General features: G+C 39.2%; 1 protein-coding gene across 1 annotated transcript in view; it reads right to left on the bottom strand.

Moving 5' to 3' along the window:
* PCSK2 (proprotein convertase subtilisin/kexin type 2) overlaps positions 1-21,534 on the bottom strand; it is a 259,057-nt gene that overhangs the window by 207,162 nt on the left and 30,361 nt on the right. The window contains exon 2 of the mRNA XM_046679886.1: positions 13,820-13,924. Coding sequence (XP_046535842.1) covers positions 13,820-13,924 — 105 coding nt within the window. The remainder of the gene's footprint in view (positions 1-13,819; positions 13,925-21,534) is intronic.

Genomic DNA, 21,534 nt, shown 5'->3' on the forward strand with positions numbered 1-21,534 from the left:
TACCCCATCCTCCAAGGATAGGTTGATTCACAGCATATTTAAGAAGAACTTAGAAATTTTGGCTAGTTATAAGGTCAGTATTAGTCAATAATAAGATCTATGACTTCTAAAAAAGGCTAAAGTGATCCTATGGTGTGTTAATAGAAGAATAGTTTTCAAAATACGGGAAGTGAAGTCCAAGGCTACTCCGACGTCATCAGGCTGTACCAGGATTGTGTGTTTAGTTCTCAGATAATGTTCAGAGAACATTTAAAATGCAGTGCTCAATTAGAACATCGGAAAGAACCAAGAACGTTTACTCCAAAGAAGACCCAGGAAGCATGATAACTATCTTCAAATGTTTGAAGGGTTCTCCCATGGAGGATGAAACCATTTGGCCCCAGAAAGCGGAACCTGGATCGTGGACCAACATTTAAGGAGGTACATATGGGACTGTCTGAAGGAAGAACTTTTACGTGGACTGCCTTGGCGAATAGTGAAGTCAGGGGCTAGTCACAGAGGTGTCTTGCCAGATGCTGGGTCATCCTGTTTTGGGAAGTTGTGGTGCTGGGATTATAAAACGGCACCCCTTGGACAAATTTTTTCTGTTGACTTATTTTCTTTAATTTCTAGTGTGTTAAGAATTTTTGGCTAAGTCACTAATATTTTTAAAAAGCACAAAGATTTTGCACAAGGGTTGGTATTTTCTGATATTCTTGAAAAATTGGGAAATCCGGCAGCCATGGCCTCTATTCTTGAGAGGTAACAATCAGCCGAGGAAGAGACTGTGCTTCCTCCTTTTGACAGGGTGTGTACTCTGGTTTTCCGCAGTCCCCACCACTCCCTGCTGTGTTCCCTGCCTAGAGGCAGAAGATAATGTTGTCATTTGTCCTCTCGCTTGAGTTACTGCTTTGCTCACACCCACCCCACCTCCATTGGTGACTTATTTGCCTGGCCTCTCTAGTCATTCAGTTCGTGATCCTGGTTGGACACATTGATTGACTGATTAAAGAACATAACTTACTTAGAAATTAGTGGTTCTCAAACTGATTTTTTTTGGTTGAAATACCTCCACTCCTCCACACCCACCTCCCCAAAGAAATCTTCACACCAAATCCCAATTTATGAAACACAATAGAGGAGTTGTTATCTTTGAAGTGGATGAATAACGTCCACCTCACCATCTAACATTGCTTTTGAGGCAAGAAGTGGAATTCTAGGGCTTTCATAAACTGGTTTGAACAACACAGGCTGGAAATTCTCTTCTAAAAGATGAGGATACTAACATAAATCGATACTCTGAAGTGTTTGGAAGAACTACAATTTAAAGGAAACCCCCATTTTTTCAGATAGAAATAAAGATCTGCAAAGAAAGGGTCACAGACTAGTGGAAATAACTGGATTTTAGTCCTTGCTTTGTCATTAACCAGTTGGAGGGACTTGGGCTTGCCCCTGGAATCTCTGATATCAAGACCTGAAGGGGCATTTTGGAGACAAACTAGTCTATATTCCCCACTGTATTGATAAGAAAACTGAAGGATGGGACGTCAAGCAGTTCGTCCAAGGAAACATTGCTAATTGGTGACAGAGCTAGTATCAAAACCCAAGAATGACCCAAGTTGTACTCTCTCCGTCATGCTCCTTTTCTCCCTGGTAGATAATTATTTGAGTCTCTCTCCACACAGTAGGTTTGAATTGCTTTGATTTTCTTCTCTTCTCTGGGAGGGCTCTCTCCTCTCATTTCTCTGAGGTGTCCTTATAAACTAACATCCATTAGGCAATTCTTTACATGGGGTGGGCTGCTCTGGCTTTTCAAGGGAAATGGAAAATGGAAAATTGTTTTGTCTTACCTGTTTTCTCTCGGGCAATAACTTCTTTGTTGCTAAATGGGACATATTTGCCGTAGAGAAGATGGAAAACACAACATTTTCAGTACAGATAATGGGAAACCAATTAGATAAACTCCAGCAATTGGGTTGTTATTCAGACATGAATCTCTTTGTCTAACTGCTGTTTACTCATTTCTAGACCTGGCTTCACTCATAGCCTCTCCTCAACCCACAAGGGTTTGAAACTACTGGAAATGGTAGGAATTCAATGCCACTCATTTTCAAAATTCCCTTGGCTGGGATTTAAGCACAGCAAGGTTGTTTATAGATGGAGATGTGATCACAAACATGTCAGCGGACATCATAAGGGGAAAATGGCTAAGCCAATTTACAAATATCTAAAGAGAGTTTTAAAAAGTGAGTTAAAAAGAAAAACTTTCTGAGGCATATCCAACTCCAAACGTAGCTTTGTCTCACAAAACATTATCTTAGGAAAATTTAGTAGCTAGATAGACATAACACCTATTTTCACTGTTTGTTTATGTCATCATTAAGGAACATTGATAGTTTCCTTCAGCTAAGCATTGAATAAAATTCATTTTGGAGTAGTAGTTGAAGGAGTGAAAAATTACTTTCTAGATAGATTCTGAATCTTAACAGGAAATTATTTGAAGAACTCTGTCTTTCTGAAATCCATGAAAATGTGATCAGAATTGAATTAACACAGCTTGCATACTTATTTTTCTTAGTTGGAGATTAACGTTCTTTCCTTTGGGTTTACAGTCAAAATCGATCTTTCCTATGGGTTTTATAGTTCCTTAAACTTAAAAAGAAGTGCCTAACACAGATTCTCCTCTTACCATGCCAAACAGAGGCTTTTTCCTGGTCACTTTGCCATATTTTCTGGATATCTCTAAGTGGTTCTAGTAAGAAATAATTATAGGGACAGCCAAGTTACTCTGGTAAAATATGAGTGAGGAGGACACATTGACTATATTAGGCTTTGCTTGACCTCTGATTCTCTTCCTACATTGTTTGTCACTTTTCTCTCTCCCTTGCTGGTCCCCAGTCATCTTCCAGACTTCTAAATTTTAGAGTACCCTATGGCTCAGTCCCACACAGCTTGTCTTCTCTATTTACACTCAGTTCTTACATAATCTCAACTAGTCTCATGGCATTGAATGCTATCAATGTGTGGATGACTCCCAAATTATGTCTTCAGCTCTGACCTCTATCCTAGACCTTTAAATTCACTTGCTTATTTCACCTCTTCACCTGGACGCTCAATGCAAATCTCCCACATTAACAGCTCTAAACAAAACTCTTGATTTCCTATCCACTCCCCATCAACCTGCTTCTCCTTCTGTTTTTGCCGTCTACATAAATGCTATCTCCTTGCTGTAGTAACTCATGCCAGTAACACTGAGTCACCTTTGCCTCCTCTCTTCCACTCTATCTAATCCATCAGCAAATGAATGAGCACATTTGGAGAATCTACCTTCACAATATATCCCCAGATCTGACTTCTGTCTCACCCCCTCCACCAACTTCTACTCTGGCCTAAGCTACCAACCTTTCTCTTCTGGAATGTAGCAATCACCTTGCACTGATCTCCCTGGTTTCCAGTAGTACCCCCTGAGCCCACCACATAGTCTATTATTCATCCTGATGCAGAGAAATCCCGTCCCATTCAAAGTCAATCCAAGTTCCATACCCTGATCTGTAATGTCTTCCGTGGTCTTGCTCCCTTGCTCCTCTGACCTCATTTCTTTCCCTGTTCTCCTCGGCTCATGTCTTCCCAGACTTACTGGCATTCTTGCTATTCCCAGAACACATCAAGTGTGCCCTGGACGCCATGCCTTTCCTCTTGCTGATTCCTCTGCTGGGAATGCCCTTTCTGCATTTAGCCACATAGGTACCTTCCTGATCTCTTCAGGTCTATGTTTAAATGTCACCTTGCCAGAGTAGCCAACTCTGGAGGCTTTTTATAAAAGGGAAACACCCCTCCCATTTCACTTCCTCTTCCTCACACGTTGCTCTGTTCATTCTCGTAATACATTCACCATCAATCATGTGACAGCTCTGTTCATCTGGTTTTTGTCTCTCTCCTTCATCCCCACTAGTATAGAAGCTTCATGGGAGGAGGGCTTTGTCTGTTTGGTTCCTTGTGGTGTCCCAGGACTTAGAACAGTGCTCAGCATGTAGTTGAACTAGTAAATCCTTGTTGAATGAATAAATGCTTTGCTAGCAAGCAACTAGATAACGGAGTTATATTGGGAGGTTAATAAGCATCCACGAAATGCTCATTCTTAGAGGACATAACAGAGGCATTTTAGATATTTAAAGACATTTCCTTTTGCATCTTGGGAAAGGTTGGGGAAGGAACCAGGTTAGGCAGATCAGGACAAATTTGTCCTACAAACATCTGAGATTTTGCCAGGAAGTCCTAAAAGTTTGCCAGCTCACCATTTGAGTCTTCACCTTGTGAGTTGTAAAGATGACACAGAATCACTTTCTTCCCTCTGTGTTGCTTTTCTCTGCACTAGGCTTGTTAGAATTTTCCCAAAGAAATTTGAAACGGTCCCAAGATCGCAGGGCTTGCTGGAATGGTGCCTCCCAGAGTCTTCCTCTTTCCCTTTTAGTAAGTATGGCAGCGTGAACAGTAGTAATCATTGAAAAATGTGCTCAGAACAACTAGAAAAATCCAGGCTTACTCATTCGCAGATTTCCCTGAGCCTTTCTGAATCCATAGTAAAGAATTCTCCCCTGTTTCCACAAATAGTTAATTATAGCACTAGCAGCAGCTCTGGGAGGCGGGAAGCCAGGCACATCTGCAGCGCCCCAGGAGATGCTGGAAGCCCTCCCTTCGGCATATTAAACCAGCAGATTGGGCCAGATTAGTTTTTCCCACCGGGTGGGGCATTACTGAAGACATCTCTCCCGTGCTTCCTCCCTCAACACCTTTTTCCTTCTCCCAATGCTGTTAAGTCACTCTCAAAACATATACTGCAAGGAATGTTTACACCTGAGGAGCCCAGAAAGTGAATTTGGTCACCAGCTGGGGAAGCGAACTCAGAATCTCCTCCACATGGGTCTCTTGGCTTCACCAGTTGGCCTCGAAGTGTGGTCAAGGTTGTGTGCCTACAGATTCGTGTTGCCATCTGAGCTAAATGCACTCCCTGGAGGAGGGCAGTGGGGGGAAGCTGGGCTGCCTAGAGAAAGCTGCTGACCCCAGCAGGCATGCCAACTCTTCCAGAAAGGTCGAGGCTCAGGGAAGAATTTTGACCGCTAGGGTCTCCAGCCCCCGGTATTACTTTCGTGGTTATGGTACATCACATGGTAAAAGGGACTTTGCAGATGTAATTAAGGTCACTAATCTGCTGACCTTAAGAGGGGGGGATTATGCTGGGCTGAGTGGGCCCAGTGATGTCACACGAGCCCTTAGGCAGAAGAGAAAGCAGAGGGATGTGAGGCACCGGAAGGATCTGATGTGTGTTGCTGGCTTGAAAATGGAGGGAGCAGCGTGAGATAGCACTGTTCTTAACCATGTGTGCAACTAAAATTCCTAGAAACATCTTTTGTGTATGCAACTCCCCATCTCGAGTCTGTTTCCAGGAAATCCAGGCTGACACCATCTTTGTTTACTTTTTCATAGAGGAATCATACTGTAGGGATGGAATTCTAAAGTGGGTAAGGTGGAAATTACTCATGGTCAAAATAAACTTCGAAAATTTCTTAGGAAAGTTAGAAATGGATATATTTGGTCTCAATACATCATGTGTGGAATTTCCCTTCCACAAGGAATCTGGTCCTGTTGCATTGTTCACACAGCAGCAGAAGAAGCTGCCTAGTTCTTAGGAAATATTTTGTATCAAAATCATTATCTTTAAATGCTCGAGTCTCTCACCTGGAGGCGAAATGCTCCACTGTGAGCGTCACGAGGGAAACGAGGCGACTGCTCACTCAGCTGCTCTAGTCATTTACGACCACTAAGGGACAAGCAAGGTGGGCAGAACCGGGAGCAGAAGGGCCCACCCTTGTTGTTATTTCCCCCTTCTTTTTTTACTTTTCTGTTTCTAGCTGAGTTCTTCAAATTCACATAAGTTACATAATGATGATGTAACTTCGTTTGTTTCACTATGCTATTTTTGATTTAGGGAATCCAATTGTTAATTAGTGAGAACAATTTTTTAAAGAATCACAAATTCATAAGCACTGTCAATCCTCAGTTAGCCTTTTCTTTAAATCAGATCTGGTATTGCAAGGAGTCATGAGTTTTATTATTTCCTCTCCATCAATTATGGCTGTGTGACCCCAGATAAGTCACTTACCCTCTCTGGGTCTATTTTTGTCTCAATGGTAAATAAAATATTTTAAAGGTTTAAGGCAAAAGCCTGAATCACTGTTTCCTTTGAACTCTTCCTGTTCTATAATTCTCTTTGTGTGGAGGAGCAGGGAAAATTAATTTATGAACTGCAAGTTGGTGACAGAGTGGCACTGTGCAGTGGTGAAGACCTGTTACAAACTACGGGACTTTTGGTAAGTCACCAGCCTCTCTAAGCTCCCATTTCCTCACCTGTAGACTGGAAATCTGATAGTATTTAATTCACAGGAGACATTTGAGGTTTAATCAGATGCTGCTGCTAAGTCCTCAGCACAGTGTTGGAAGGATAGGGCTGTAGCAGTAGCTGTTGATGTCACCCCCATATTCTCTCAGTCCTCCTCTGAGTTCACTTGCTACTGCTGACAGCTTCTCAAGTCAAGCATCTTCATCTCTGCCTCTCTGCTTGAGGGCTTTCTCCAGCATCCTCAGCCTGTGCACAGGGCAGCCTGGAAGTCCCAGGGATTTCACATCCCAGAGCTCAAAAATGAGAGACAGCGCCAGTGGGTTAATCATCCAGCAACCTCGTTCCCTGTGGGATGACCCCGAAGCAGATTCTACACAACTCCCGCAGAGAGTGCCCCGTGGGACTGATGCCTATGATGGACACCTGCTGAGCAGGCCCCCTTTCTTTGCTTGCCTCATTTCTCTTTCACATTTTACTCTTTTTCTTGTGCTCCTAGGATCAACCTCCCAAAGAAATGACCCTCTTCCAAGTCTTTGTCTTGGGGTTTGCTTTTTGCAGGATCCCAGACTAAAACAGCAGCATTCAACACACATTTACTATTCTCACAACAGTTTTCAAATTAAAGCAAGAGAAGTCTTTGGAGCAATACTCTCTAGTCTCTTCTGACTCAGTGGTCTCGCTCCTGCAAAAACGTCAGGAGCATGATGGGTAAAGGGCTGTGTCTTTGCTTTCTCCTCACTAGTGTGCAGAGTGTCCCTAGCTGGCTGGCTGGGCATAAAGAGGCATGAGCCCAATGCTTTCCTAATGGATTTCACTGTCCGTGGATTCACTCACATTTGTAGTTCATTTCTATAAAGCAGCTTTCTTCTTGGAGCCTGAGACACACAGCACGTTCTAAAAGTGTGTGTTTGCTGCTTATGGATTCTTGAGGAGGGGAAATAGGTGGAGAGGGGCAGGGAGGGAAAACCAGAGGAAAAGAGAAAGAAATGATGTCTGCTTAACTCTGCTATGCACTCCTTTTGGAGTTAACCGCCCCTTTGCAGTGGGCAATATGGTTCCTTTTTTTATGATAGAAAATCAAGTTATTTACAGAATAGGAAAGGCCCAGGTTACTGAAGGGGTCACATGGTCCAGGTGAAATTGTTGGGGGGTTATTGAGGGGTGCGGTCTCACCTACATTCCGCCAATCAAATTTTTTTTATTTTAAAATTTTTCCTGTGCTTCTGTCTCTCCTTCTCTATCTTGTCCTTCACAAGCTTCAACATCAGTTTACTTTCTTTCTCTGTTTGGAGTAGACATGCCGGAGGCACCCATGAATGCTCATTAGCCCAGGGAGGAGTCTCTCTGAGGAATTCTGGCTAATCTATACTGCTAAGGCCCCAAGAGTTGAAGGAATTTCATTCTATTTTCAAATCCCACCAGTGGCCAAAGCCATACTTGCAGGGTATTCTTCAGGGATCACTGAGCTCTTATGATCATGCATCGTGGACAGCTCTGTCCCCATGAGAATCCCAGTTCCAACCAGGTTGCTCCCTTGTCTGACCAGGAGACCTAAATTTAGGTTGCAAAAGATGGTCACCATTGTTGGGACTTGAGTTGCTGTTCTGGGCCTTCACAAAGCCATGGGTGACTCAGGCACACGTCAACCTCTTTGTACCCCCATTTCAGGATAGAATAACACCTGTTGGTCCGACTCATGCTACAAGGAAATGAGAAAGTGAAGAAAAGGCGGCCATGAATGGCTTCTGGAATAAAAGTTCTACAGAAATACAAAATACTATTGTATTCGCTATAATAGTTATAATAAACTTACCATTCCTGTTTGTTTGTTTGTTTGGAGTGGAAGATTAACCTGAGTTAAGATCTGTTGCCAATCTTCCTCTTTTTTTAATTTTGCTTGAGGAAGATTGTCCCCGAGCTAACATCTGTGCCAGTCTTCCTTTATTTTGTATGTGGGATGCGTCCACAGCATGGCTGATGAGTGGAGCAGGTCTGCACTCAGGATCTGAACCCACAAACCTGGGCTGCCGAAATGGCAAGTGGAAACTTAATCACTCAGCCATGGGTCTGGCCCCCCATACTTGTTTTTTAATAAGTAAAATATAATTAAATCTATCTGTTTCCCTTTTTTTCCTTCAAGGAGACATTTAGAAGATAAATTGGAGAATTCCTATATGTTTCTTAGAGTAGTATCTTAAAACCTCAAATCTCACCATTTTAGAGTTAAGTATGAAGATAAAAAGCAACCTATTCTTTGGGTGTAAATTCTTTTAAAAAGGCACTAAAACTATCTAATTTCTATTTTTACCCACCCCCCGGCCGAGAGGCTCTCCTTTGCTCCCCATGATGCTAAGGAGAGGACACCTCAAACTCCATTAATTACCCACTGAGGAAGGACTGGTCAAAACCAGAAAAAAAGTGGAGGAAGACATTTTTCTCCATGATCTTTTCTATTTGAAAGTAGATTTTCCAAAAGATAATAATGCCTTTTCTTCTCTTCCCCAACTTTTAATCTAAGCAATCAAATAGCTATCTAATATGAATCAAAGGAAAGGCATAATACATGAGTGGCCTGTCATTATTATAAAAAATTACTATGACTGATGTTAGGTATTTGAAAATGATTAGAAGCTAAGAGCTTAGCAATTGTGACAAGATTTTATGTAATTTGTGGAGGAAGAGGGTAAATGAATTTTTTTGCCTGCTTTGAACTGCTGAAGGTCCAGTATTCTTCTCAGAAAGCTGTGTGTGCACTGAGAATAAATTGCTATATTATTGTTCTAATAGTCTCATCTTCAGATCACACTTTCCATGTCATCTATGCTTAATCTTTATGATCTGAGTCTATGTACAAGGTGTTCACCAGTCACGGCTAAATTATCCCCTCCGAGTTAGACCTAAAAGCTTTATTGTGTCATGTCCGAAAAGGACCTGAAGCAATTACAAGCCTTTCCCAGCTTCTATTCACTACCTGAGTTTCAACCATGATAATAAATCCAGTTTTAAAAACAATATCAATTATTGTAAAGGCCCATGGACAAAGAAAGCCCGGTTCACTCATATATATTTTTACAAACAAATCACACTAGTCATGTTCAGTTAATTTTAGAGTAGGAAAAATTCTCTTTTGTTCTGGTGGTTTGGTTCTATGGGATTTTTGAAGGACTATCTAGTAAAACTAACTTTTGTGGGTTTTTGGAGTACCTTAAAAACTGCACAAATATGTTCAGAAGAGACCCTTAAATGACAAAAATAGATGTTAACTGGATCTTGTGGCTGCTGTCTATGGTCATTAGACATGTGGATACATTGGGCAAGGAAGAAGCTAGAAAGATATGGCTCCCATAAATAGAACACAAAGGAAACATCATCCATTCTTTGAGACGAGGCAATGGAGAAAAGTCTTCAGTGGACTGATAAGAATTTCTAACTTATAAAATTGAAATAGGTTTACAAATGACTCCAAAGGATATGGTCCAGTAAAATTGCTTAGAAAAGGAAATAAATGTTTGTAATTCTTGAATTAAATATAACTTCTTTCCACAAATGAAGTTGTGGTTCCTTCTTGTTGAATTATTTGGCTTCCATTTGACTAGTGTGTGTTGCTCAGTGAAAGATGGGAGTCTTTATGCTTTTGAATGCATTTCATTTTGACACTCTCTCTGTCAGATGCACAAATACGATTCGACAGGACTGTGAAACAAGTGTCTTAAATCTATTCCTCAGCAGCTTTTCAAGTACTTGTTGAATTTATGGGGCTTAATATGTAGACTGTGAACCACAATTAGGTTGGCTTCAAGATTTGTTGATGCTGCTTTTAGCTAAGTTTAACAAATCTCACAGAGGTTTTGGACAGGGAGTATTGTTTTTGACCCCGATGCTAAGAATGAATTTTTGGTTTTATTATTTTATTCCAGCTTTGGATTTATTTATTATGTCTTCAAGTTGCTTTAGCTGCCCACACTTTCCAAACACATTGTCTTTGCTTCAGTGGTTGTACTGTGACTGTGAATATGATCAGGGACACAGTGTGACTTTGGAAATTAAAAACTGGTTATTCTTCCCGACCCGCGCCGCAGCGAATCGCAGACTCTAGGGGAGGGAGCGATGTTCTCTCGTACTGTTCCAGCGCCTCCGAGGCTGTAAGTGGGGTTTATGATCTCTGCCTTCTTGGTATTGTAGGTCTCTAACGAGCTGGCATTGTGTTTATTCTCTGAAATTCAGTTCTTCCAATTTTTTGTTGTATTTTGGAGGGGAGAGAATCCCGGCTCAGCTCACCCTGCCATTTTGCTCTGCCCCTTCTCCAAAAACTGGTTATTCTTGGGATTCTCAGTGAGAAGACTCAGAAGTAATGAAATGAAGTGGTTTCTTTTACCCATAATTAAGAAAAGATCTAACAAAGGGACTAGAGATAAGGCTGTACTTTTGTTTCCTAATGGATGCATATTTTAGAATAGTGATAAAAATGTAAGATGGGAAGAACAATACTATTTCATAGATTAAAACCCTGAGGAAAAATGATTAATCATCCATTAATTTGACAGGCATTTATTGAGAATTTACTATGAACTCAAAACTGCACCGTGCAGAGATATCCAGAAATAAACAAGACACAATTTTTGCTTTTTAGCATCTAAATGATGCTACTCAAGATTCTGCTAATCTTTGTAGCAGGAGAAAACTGAATGGCAAGAGAATACCTTTAAAACAGTCTGCATCAGAATCTATTTTCTTAGCTACTGCCCTGCATATCAATGAATAAATATAAACCTGTTGAGAGGAGCACTTTATTGTGCCAGGCAAAAGGTGCATAGGATGCCTTTCTTGTCTTTTCCTTGTTTTCCTTAAACACAAAAATTAGTTGTGAAACGAGGGACAAACATTCTTGAAATTTCTCTTCTGAAGCCAGAACAAAACCAAAAGCAAGCTTTGTCCGCTTATTCTTCTTTATTTCTCCGGTTTTTAGCAGATCTTGGTGGTTTCTTTCTTGTAGAGGCAGCCCTGAGAGCCTGCAGTAGCTCAAACCCTCCTGCTCCCATGTGCATAGTTCCTTTGGCTCTGCGTTCTCTTTCACAAGCCAGAGGACAGCGAGTGAGAGAGGCCAGGAAGCAATGGAGAGGCAGGAGGAAGAAGGAAACTGGGGCTGGAAGCATGGCTAAGTTGGTATGTCTAGGAGACAATATGTTTCACAGAATGATAGAACAACTTACTCTTAAGATCTTGGGTTATAGAACGTAACTTGCGACATGTATGTAAGAGATAAAATCTGGACCAATGATTCTTTCCAGTTACCCGGTCCTTCCTCTTTCCTCTCCATACTTCTATTTACTTTTCTTTTTGCAGCCTGTTTGACTGTGCTTGGGAACCCCAAAATTGAGGTATCCTGATGCTCGACATATTTGCATTTTGTTTAAGGTCTGTAAATGCCCAGGGCAGAAAAGTCATATTGCTATTCTTGCACTATTCATAGTCAATGCTTTTTGTTCGAGAATAGTCACCTCCATGTTTTGCTATCAGCCAATGCCAAAATGGGATAAGGTGCAGGAAAGACTCAGGTCTTAATCTAGTATTTTAGAACAAAGCAGTCATCACGAATAGTTTTTTTTCTATTTGCAAAGAATTGTGAGATCTTGTGCTTTATTTATTTTCCTGGAATGACTTTATTATTGACAACAGCCCTGGCGTTAACCTTGATGAGAAGACAGAGGAAAGGTATGGGAGATACATGATCTCCAGGTTCCCTGCTCTCTGCTGTTGGTCCGCATGGGCAGGGCAGATGGTCAGCCCGTCCAGGCAGAGGCAGATGGCCACCAGGACCCTTATACTAATGGGCAATGAAGGGGAAATGGAGGCTCCTTTTGGTTAAAATAGATAATATTTTGAGGAGAAAGACAAATGGTTGGAATCACCAGTGCATGATCGCCTTTCTTATTACCCAACCCATCTTATTTTCTTCTCTTTTGGAAACAGCACTCCACATTTCAAGAATCAGCATTTCAAAGATCATTTCAAGTAAGTGCAAGAATACGAAAATCTTAGCCTAATGATCCCAAGGAGTCTCCGTGAACTAAACAATGGCTTCTTAGTTTCTGTTCCTCAGTTCCCTTTCTCAACCCAAGCCTTGTAAGCATCTCTTTCTTCTGCCCCAGTTTCTTTTATGCGTTTCTCTCTAAGTGATCTTGAAGCAACATCTTTAATGATAGAAGAGGAGAACCCAATGGGACTTTTAAGTAAATATGTAAATAAAAGGAAAACAATTGGCCATAAAGAGTAACATTATGGGCCAAGGATAAAGTGTAGGGAAAACCAGTGTCATAGTGCACCAGAGTGGTCTTTGTTTGCTGGTGTCCACCCTGGATCCACAGATGACATAGGCAGGATCCCTGTCCACAGGCTTCCCAAGGGCATCCCCAGGCACTGAACTGGTACAGCCAGGATCAAGGCTGTTACGGCACAGAAAAGAGAGCTTCTCCCTTTGGTAGTGGTGCCAGCTTCTACAGGAGATCCTTTAAGAATGCTTGGCATGGGCTGGCTTGGATCCTACTGTGAAACCAAAAATAAAGTGGCTTCTCAGAGCAGAATTTCCACCCCAGGGAATGGGGGATCTCCTGGGTTGAGAACTGAAAGGAAAATAGCCTGTGGCCTGTCAGTTGGTGATCTGCTGAGGAGTATGTTTCATCTGCATTCCCAATTAAAACCCAGAGTAAACCCAGTCAAATGTTCATGTGAAAAGCCCCACCAGAATAAGTCTCCAGATTCTGTCAGCTCAAAAGGAGTCTCATATGTAAGTCCCTAACTCAAATGTCTGACCCTCCTCACATCCACTTTTCCCTAAGAGTCCTGGAGAAGAGGTTATACGGCTTTCAATGTACAGAGAACAACTTGCCTAGATTATTAATTTCTTTCTTAGTGATTTGCATAAGGGAAATCAGAGTCTTATTAGATCAATGTGAGAAAATACAAGGTGAGAAGAGGGGCTGACTTGGTCCCATGGCTGCAACCATGCACGGATACTGAGAAGCCCACTGCCTATTGTGAGCTGATCACTTTCTGGCCCCCTCATTTCCCCATTCACAATAGGGGGCAGGGCAACCTCTTCAGAGCATGTCGATTCACCCGTAGGAAGCTTCCATAAAATCACTCATTATCCTGCTTGGTGTCTTCCCATCTATCACAGGCCAAAACATGTTCACAGGCAACCAGAAGTCTTTACAATAATGTAGGAGAAGACAGCCAGAAAGGGGTGGTATCCCTGTTTATCCCTCCCCTGTCGTCCACCCCCCCCACCGCAGCATATACAGGGTTTATTTATTATGCACAAGATAGAGGAATGGAGAGTCCCCAGTGCCACTCTGCCCAGAATCCCTTTTGCCTACTGCAGTAACTTGAGTGGGCTCAGTTGTGGCAACACAGGTTGGAAGACAGATTTATAGGGAAACTCACCCTGGGGTCTCTCTCCAGCTGCTGCTTGTGGTGCAGGCTGCGTCTTCTCTTGGCCTTGGCAAGGCCATTGTGGTAAAAGTGGTACAGGCCTTCAGTGAAGGGGAGCTGTGGAGAGTCAAACAGACGCAAGGCATGGTTAGTTTTTGAGAGTGGCCCCAGGACAGGACACCCAAGCTGGGGCTGCATGCTGGGGCTCCATGGCTTGGGATGTGTGTGGAAGACCACTGGCAACTTCCTATCCGTCTTGGCCCTCTGTTTCTTCATCACTGTGCTCCTTCCTTTTTCTCTGCTTTTTCTTACGTAGTGCCTATTCACCTCTCTCCCCAATATCTCCTATTCTTTCCTCCGTTTATTAAGTTTCTGCACATCTTTTCACCTCCTCTTCTCCTCCACAAAGCCTTCCCTTTATGTTCATACCCACACCAACTTATCCAGTCTCTTCTCTTGATGTTTACACTCCACATCTAGTTGCTCCAGAATTGTGTCATGACCTAGTCCTGTCTTCACAGCTGGATTGTCTGTCCTATATCTTGGACTTTTTCTGTGACCCCTTGGGGCCTCTCATCATGTTGGGCACAGTGAAACCATCTAAATATAATAAGTACCTGTTGGATGATGGGCCAGGTTTCCCTCTATTTCCCTATCCTAAAGATCCTTGGATTTGAGTATGTGTCAGAGCTAGTTGGAGAAGTCAAAATATTGAGAGTTTGTCTAGAGCTCAGGGCCTATAAGAATCTGGGAGAACATAAAGATAACTGTCACTTGTCTCATGATTCAAGGTAGTAACTTGATGGGAAAAGCCTTGACTTGGGTGTGTAGACACCTGAATGTGGCTCGTGTCTGTTATCATTTAACCTTGGACAAGTCACTTCCCCTCTGGGGCTCTTTTCTTTTCTTCTGTAGAAAAACAGAAACTCAAAGTTCCCAGATCTGTGTCTTTTCTTCACATCTTCATATTTATAAATATATGTTGTCTGCAGTTCTTAATCTGATCAGTGAATTTAATTTAATCCTTGAAAATTATAAGCAAAATCATGTATATATGTGCTTTTTTCTGGAGAGATGAGACATGATTTTCATCAGATTCTCAAAAAGCTCCATGAACCAAGTAATGTTCCATTAATCAAAGTATTTCCTATTAAAACTTTTAGGTATGTAGGTTACCACCCAGGGTTTGGGAGAAAAGGGAAGGGGATGTGAATGCTTTGAAAGCAAGGCTTTACCAATGTAAGTGGGGCCAAGCTGGGATTTTTAGGAGAAATATTTGGCCTAAATGTACGCCCAAATATTTCTTAAGTAACATTTATTACTATTAATAATAATATAAAATGAATATATAGAAAATCTGGGAAACAGAGTAAAATACAAAAAATAAAGTAAAAAATTATTCAAATTATTTGGGGGGCAGTATCAGATTTAGAAGGTTATCTTTTTCTGCTCCAGGTCCACTCACTCCCAAGGGCAAACTACCATTTCCTTAATAGTAACATAAATTAATTTTAGATCTTCCTCTTTGCTTTCACACACACACACACACACACACACACACAACATATTGTGCAAAATGATTCTTCACTTATGACTCATTTACTATCACAAACTTCTATTTTCTACTTCCTTCTTTTAAACAGCTGTATAGTATTCTATTATATGAGATATATCATGATTTATTTAACCTTTATATATTTTTTCCATTTAAAAATAATGCTATGTGTTGCAGGTGGGGGGAGTCCGATAATGAGGGAATAAGAACCTCCAAAAATCCACTCTTATGTAAAAGCAACTAGAACACTGAAGAAAATTGCCAAATCAACTTTTTCAGGAGTCTGGAAATTAACAAAAAGCCTGCAGCAACCTGAGGAGAATTCATTCAAGAAAACAGTTGAATTTCAGTAATATGACAAGCTTTGTGGTGTTTTAACTTGCCCTATTCCCACCCTCTTCTCCTCGGCTCTGCCTCACAGTCTCAGTAGCTGTGAAAAACAGCAGCCACTGGAGGGTGCAGACTTGGTTTGGAGCTATTCAAAAAGCCCCATTCCCAGATAACTGTGTGGAAGCTATCGAGAGAAGTCCCGTTCATACACATTGTTGTTACTTGCTCTGGCCCAGAGTTTGCTCAGTGGGAAAGGCCACATCCCTGCAGTTTGTCAAAAATATTTGATGGCAATTTAACATTGCAGCTTCCTGAGACAGCAATACAAATTGAGGCAAACAAAAGGCCGGCCAGAAAACTTAAAAGAAACATTTAGGAAATGAGATGTCCATAGAGGACTTTGCAAACCTCCAATATATTTCTAGAGACTTAGAAGGCCACACACATGTGCAGAGCTGTGCACATAACCAGAAAATATATAAGAAGGCTCTAAATGCTCACTTCTGATTGACCTTGATGCTCTATAAAAACAGGAAGTGAAAGTCAAGGCAGAGTTGTAACAGCCTGCCTGAGCACTGAAGGCATGCCCCAATATACACAGAGTCCTTGGCAAAGAATCAAAAAAAACCCCTTATTGATTCAAGGTCTTTAAGGAAATCTCTGTCCAGTCGTTAGCTGACCACTAAGCTAACAAAGCAGATTCAGTGGCACACAATAGGAATTACAGACTTTACAGACTTAGTCCAGGAAAGTCCCTAAACAAACAAACAGCAATAAAACTCAGAAACGACAACAACAAAAAACCTGCTGAGAGAGTGATTCAAATTTCCAGAGTTGCCACATTCTATTATTTAAAATGCCTAGTTTTCATGAAAAAAAATTATAAGATACAAAAAGAAACAGGAACATATGGCCCATACACCGGGGGAAAAAAAGCAGTCAATAAAAACTGTTTCTGAGAAAGCCTGTTTCTGTTACTGGACTTACTAGACAAAGACTTTAAATTGGCTATCGTAAGTATATCTAAAGAACTAAAAGACACCATGTCTAAAGAATTAAAGCAAAGTATGAGAATAATGTCTCACCAAATAGAGATTATCAATAGAGATAAATGTTATATAAAAAAAGAACCAGATAGAAATTCTAGAGCTGAAAAGTACAATAACTGAAGTTTTTTTTTCACTAGAGGATCTCAATAACAGAATTGAGTTGGCAAAGGAAGAATCATCAGACACAAATATAGGTCAAGTGAGATTATTGTTTGGGGGAAAAAAAGAAAAAGAATGAAGAAAAATGAACAGAGCCTCAGAGACTTGTGGGACACTATCAAGAACACTAACATACACATAATGGGGGGCTCAGAAGGAGAGGAATAAGTAAAAGGAACAGAAAGAACATTAAAGAAATAATGGCAAAAAACTTTCCTAATTTCATGAAAAGCATTAATATACACAGCCAAGAATTCAAAGTAGGAAAAACTCAAAGAGATCCACACCTAGAAATGACTTAGTCAAATTGTCAAAAGTCAAAGATAAGAGAGAATCTTGAAAGCAGCACGGAAAGAGAAAAAATAGAAAAGGTGCAATAAGATTAACAGCTGACTTTTTATCAGAAGCTGTGCAGGTCAGAAGGTAGTAGGTTGGTATATTCAAAGTACTGAAAGAAAATGACTGTCAACCAAGAAATCTATATTTGGCAAAACTATCCTTCAAAAGTGAAGAAGAAATTCGTACATTCATGGGTAAACAAAACCCCGAGAGAATTCATCACTAGCAGATCTGTCCTACAGGACGTACTAACAGCAGTTCTTTAGGGTAAAATGAAAGGACCCTAGACACCAATGTGAATCCACGTTAAGAAATAAATAACATCAGTAAAAGCAAATGCATAGATAAATATAAAAGACAGTGTAAATGTATTCTGTTTTTAACAACTTTTCCCTCCAATTTGATTTAAGAAAAAACTGCATAAAGTAATAATTATAAAACTATGTTTATGGATTTATATAAAAATATGTAATTTGTAGAACAATAATAGCACAAAAGAGAGGGAAGGAACATAGCTATATTGTAGCAAAGTTTTTGTATACTTTTGAAATTAAGTTGGTATTAATCTGAACTACATTGTTTAAAATGTTCATTGCAATCCCCAGAGCAACCACTAAGAAAATAACTAAAAACAATATAATAGAATAAACAGGGTAATTAAAATGGTACACTAAAAAATATTTAACAAAAAAAGGCCATTATGGAGGAATAAAGGAACAAAAATTTTATAAGACATGTAGAAAACACATGACAAAATAGCAAGTGTAAATCTTATCTCATAAGTATTACATTAAATGTAACTGGATTGAAAACTCCAAAAGACAGAGATTTATAGAGGGGATGAAAAAATCCCCAATCCCATGATTCAACTATATCCTATCTAAAAGAGGCACACTTTAGATTCAAATACACAAATAGGTTGAAAGTAAAGAAATGTGGAAAGATATACTGTACAAACAGTAACCAAAAGAAAGGAGGACTGACTATACATATAAGAGATAAAATTGATTTTAAGACAAAAATTGTTACTACAGACAAACAGTGACATTTTATGGTGATAAAAAGGTTAATACATCAAAAAGACAAAGAATTATAAATATATATGCACCTAACAACAAAGCCCCCAAATATATGAAATAAAAACCAACAGAATCAAAGGGGGGAACAGACAATTCATCAATAATAGTTAGAAACTTTAATAGCTCATTTTCAATAATGGATAGAACGGGTAAGAAGGTTAAAAAGTAAATTGAAGACTCAAGCAAAACTACAAACAACTAACATTCGTCTATAGAATGTTTAAGCCAATTATAGTAGAATACATATTCTTCTCAAGTACATGTGGAACATTTTCCAAGATAGACCATATGTTAGGCTGTTACATTAGAAATTAATAACAGATGAAAAATTGGGAAATTCAGAAATATGTAGAAATAAATGACATACTTCTAAATAATCAAGGAGTCAAAGAAGTAATCACAATGAATACTAGAAATTACTTTGAGATGAAGGAAAACAAAAACACAGAATCTGAAAACTTATGGGATGCAGGTAAAACAGTGCTGAGAGGGAAATTCGTAGTTGTAAATGTCCATTATAAAAGAAGAAAGATCTCAAATCAATAACCAAACTTTACACCTTATGAAACTAGAAAAAAGAAGAGCAAATTAAATCTAAAGCAGGCAGCAGGAAGGAAATTAGAAAAATTAGAAGATTCAAGTGGGAACAAATAAAATAGGAAAACAATAGAGAAAATGAACAAAACCAAAGTTATTCTTTGAAAACTTCAACAAAATTGACAGAACTCTAAAAACCAGGCCAAAAAAAAAAGAGGAGACTCAAATGAATAAAATCAGTAATGAAAGTGGAGACACCACTACCAACCTACAGAAATAAAAAAGATTTTAGGGACTACTATGAATCACTGTATGCCAGTAAATTAAATAACCTTGGTGAAACAGACAAATTTCTAGAAGACACAAATTTCCAAAATTTATTCAGAAGTAATAGAAAATTTGAATAGATCTATAATAGGTAAAAAGATTGAATCAGTAATTTAAAAACTTTCCACAAAATAAAGTGCAGGCCCAAATAAGCACTAGTGAATTCTACCAAGTGTTTACAGAATTTATACCAATCCTTCAGAAACTCTTCCAAAAAATGGAGGATGAAGAAACACTTCCCAACTCATTCATTGAGGCTAATATTACCCTGATATGAGAACAGACAAAGATATCCTAAAAAAGAAAACTACAGACCATTATCCCTTAAAAATATTAGCCTCCAAATCCTTATCAAAATACTAACAAACTGAATCCAGTAACATTTAAAAAGGATTATATACTATGATCAGGTGGGGTTATCCTAGGGATGCAAGGTTGTTTTAACAGCTGAAAATCCGTTAATGTAATAACTATATCAATAGAATAAAGGACAAAAATCACATGATCATCTCAATACTTTTTTCAAAAAAACTTTTATTGAAATGATCATTAGATGAAATCCAACACCCTTTTATGTTAAAACATTCAAAAAACTTAGAACGGAAGGGAATTTCCTCAATCTAGCAAGTGTATCTATGGAAACACACAGCTAACATCATATTTAATGGTGAAAGGCTGAATGCCTTCTCCTTAAGATAAGAGCAAGACAAGGTTGTCTGCGCTTGCCACTTATGTTCAACTGTGTACTGGTGGTAGCCAGGACAATTAGGCAAGAAAAAGAAATAAAGTCATCCAGATTGGAAAGGAAGAAAAAACTCTCTATTTGCAGATGACATCATCTTGTACATAGAAATTCCTGAGAAATTCACAAAAAACGATTAGAATTAACAAATGGGTTCAGCATGGTTGTAGGATATAAGATTAACATAGAAAAATCAATTATATTTCTGTATGCTAGCAGTGACCGATTCAGAAGTAGAATTATTAAAACAATTCTGTTTACAATAGCATCAAATAAACAAAATATTTGAGAATAAATTTAACAAAAAGAGTATAAGACTCACACAGTGAAAAGTACAAAACATCATTGAAAGAAATTAAAGATCTAAATAAATGGAAAGATATCCCGTGTTCACAGATTTCTATGATGGCAATACCCCTCATTTTTGCTGATCCTAAAATTTATATGGAAATGCAAAGGACCCAAAATAGCCAAAACCATCTTAAAAAAGAAGAACAAAGTTGGAGAACTCACACTTCCCAACTTCAAAACTTATTAAAAAGCTGCAGTAATACAGAATCTGGTATTGGAATAAGGAGAAACATATAGTTCAATGAAAAAAATTGACAGTCCAAAAATTTTTCATAATAATTAATTTATAGTTAATTGATTTTAACATGGGTACTATGAAAATTCAATGGGAAAGAATGATCTTTTCAACAAATCATGCTTGGAAAACTGGGTATCTACATGAAAAGAATGAATTTGGATCCCTTTCTCGTGCTAACTGCAAAATTTAACTCAAAATGATTCGTAGTCCTAAACGTAAGAGGCAAAACTATACAAATGTTAGAATAAAACATAGGAGTAAGTATTCATAACTTTAAATTAGGCAATGATTTTCTAGATAGGACACCAAAAGGCCAAAAGACAAAAGAAGAAAAATATGAAAATCGAACTTCATTAAAATTGAGAATGTTTGTACTTCAAAGGAAATCATCAAGAAAATGAAAAGACAACCCACAGAATGGGATAAAATATTTTCAAGGCGTGTCTCTGATAAGGGACTCACGCCAGAATATATGAAGAACAATTCAAAAATAAAGTCAAATAACCCAACTAAAAAATGGGCAAGATATGAATAGCTATTTCTCCAAAGAAGATGTACAAATGGCCAACAAGCACATGAAAAGATGTTCAACATCATTAATCATTAGGGAAAAACAAATCAAAACCACAATGACATATCACTTCACATGCGCTAGTAAATAAAAACAAAACACAGAGACCAGCAAGTGTTGGCAGGGATGTGTGGAAGAATTTGAACCCTTGTACGTTGCTTGTGGGATAGTAAAACAGCACAGCCACTTAGGAAAACACTTTGGCAGTTACTCAAAATGTTAAACACAGATTTTCGATATGACCCGGCAATTCCAATCATAGGTATACATCCAAGAGAAATGAAAACATATGTCTACACAAAAACTTGTCCACAAATGTTCTTAGCAGGATTATTCATGATAGACAAAAACTAGAAACAACCCAAACTTCCATCAACTGATGAATGGTTAAAAAAAATGTGGTATGTACATACAATGGAATATTATTCGGAAATAAAAAGGAATGAGGTA

The sequence above is a fragment of the Equus quagga genome, chromosome 12 (genome assembly GCF_021613505.1).
Source record: "Equus quagga isolate Etosha38 chromosome 12, UCLA_HA_Equagga_1.0, whole genome shotgun sequence".
NCBI lineage: Eukaryota > Metazoa > Chordata > Mammalia > Perissodactyla > Equidae > Equus > Equus quagga.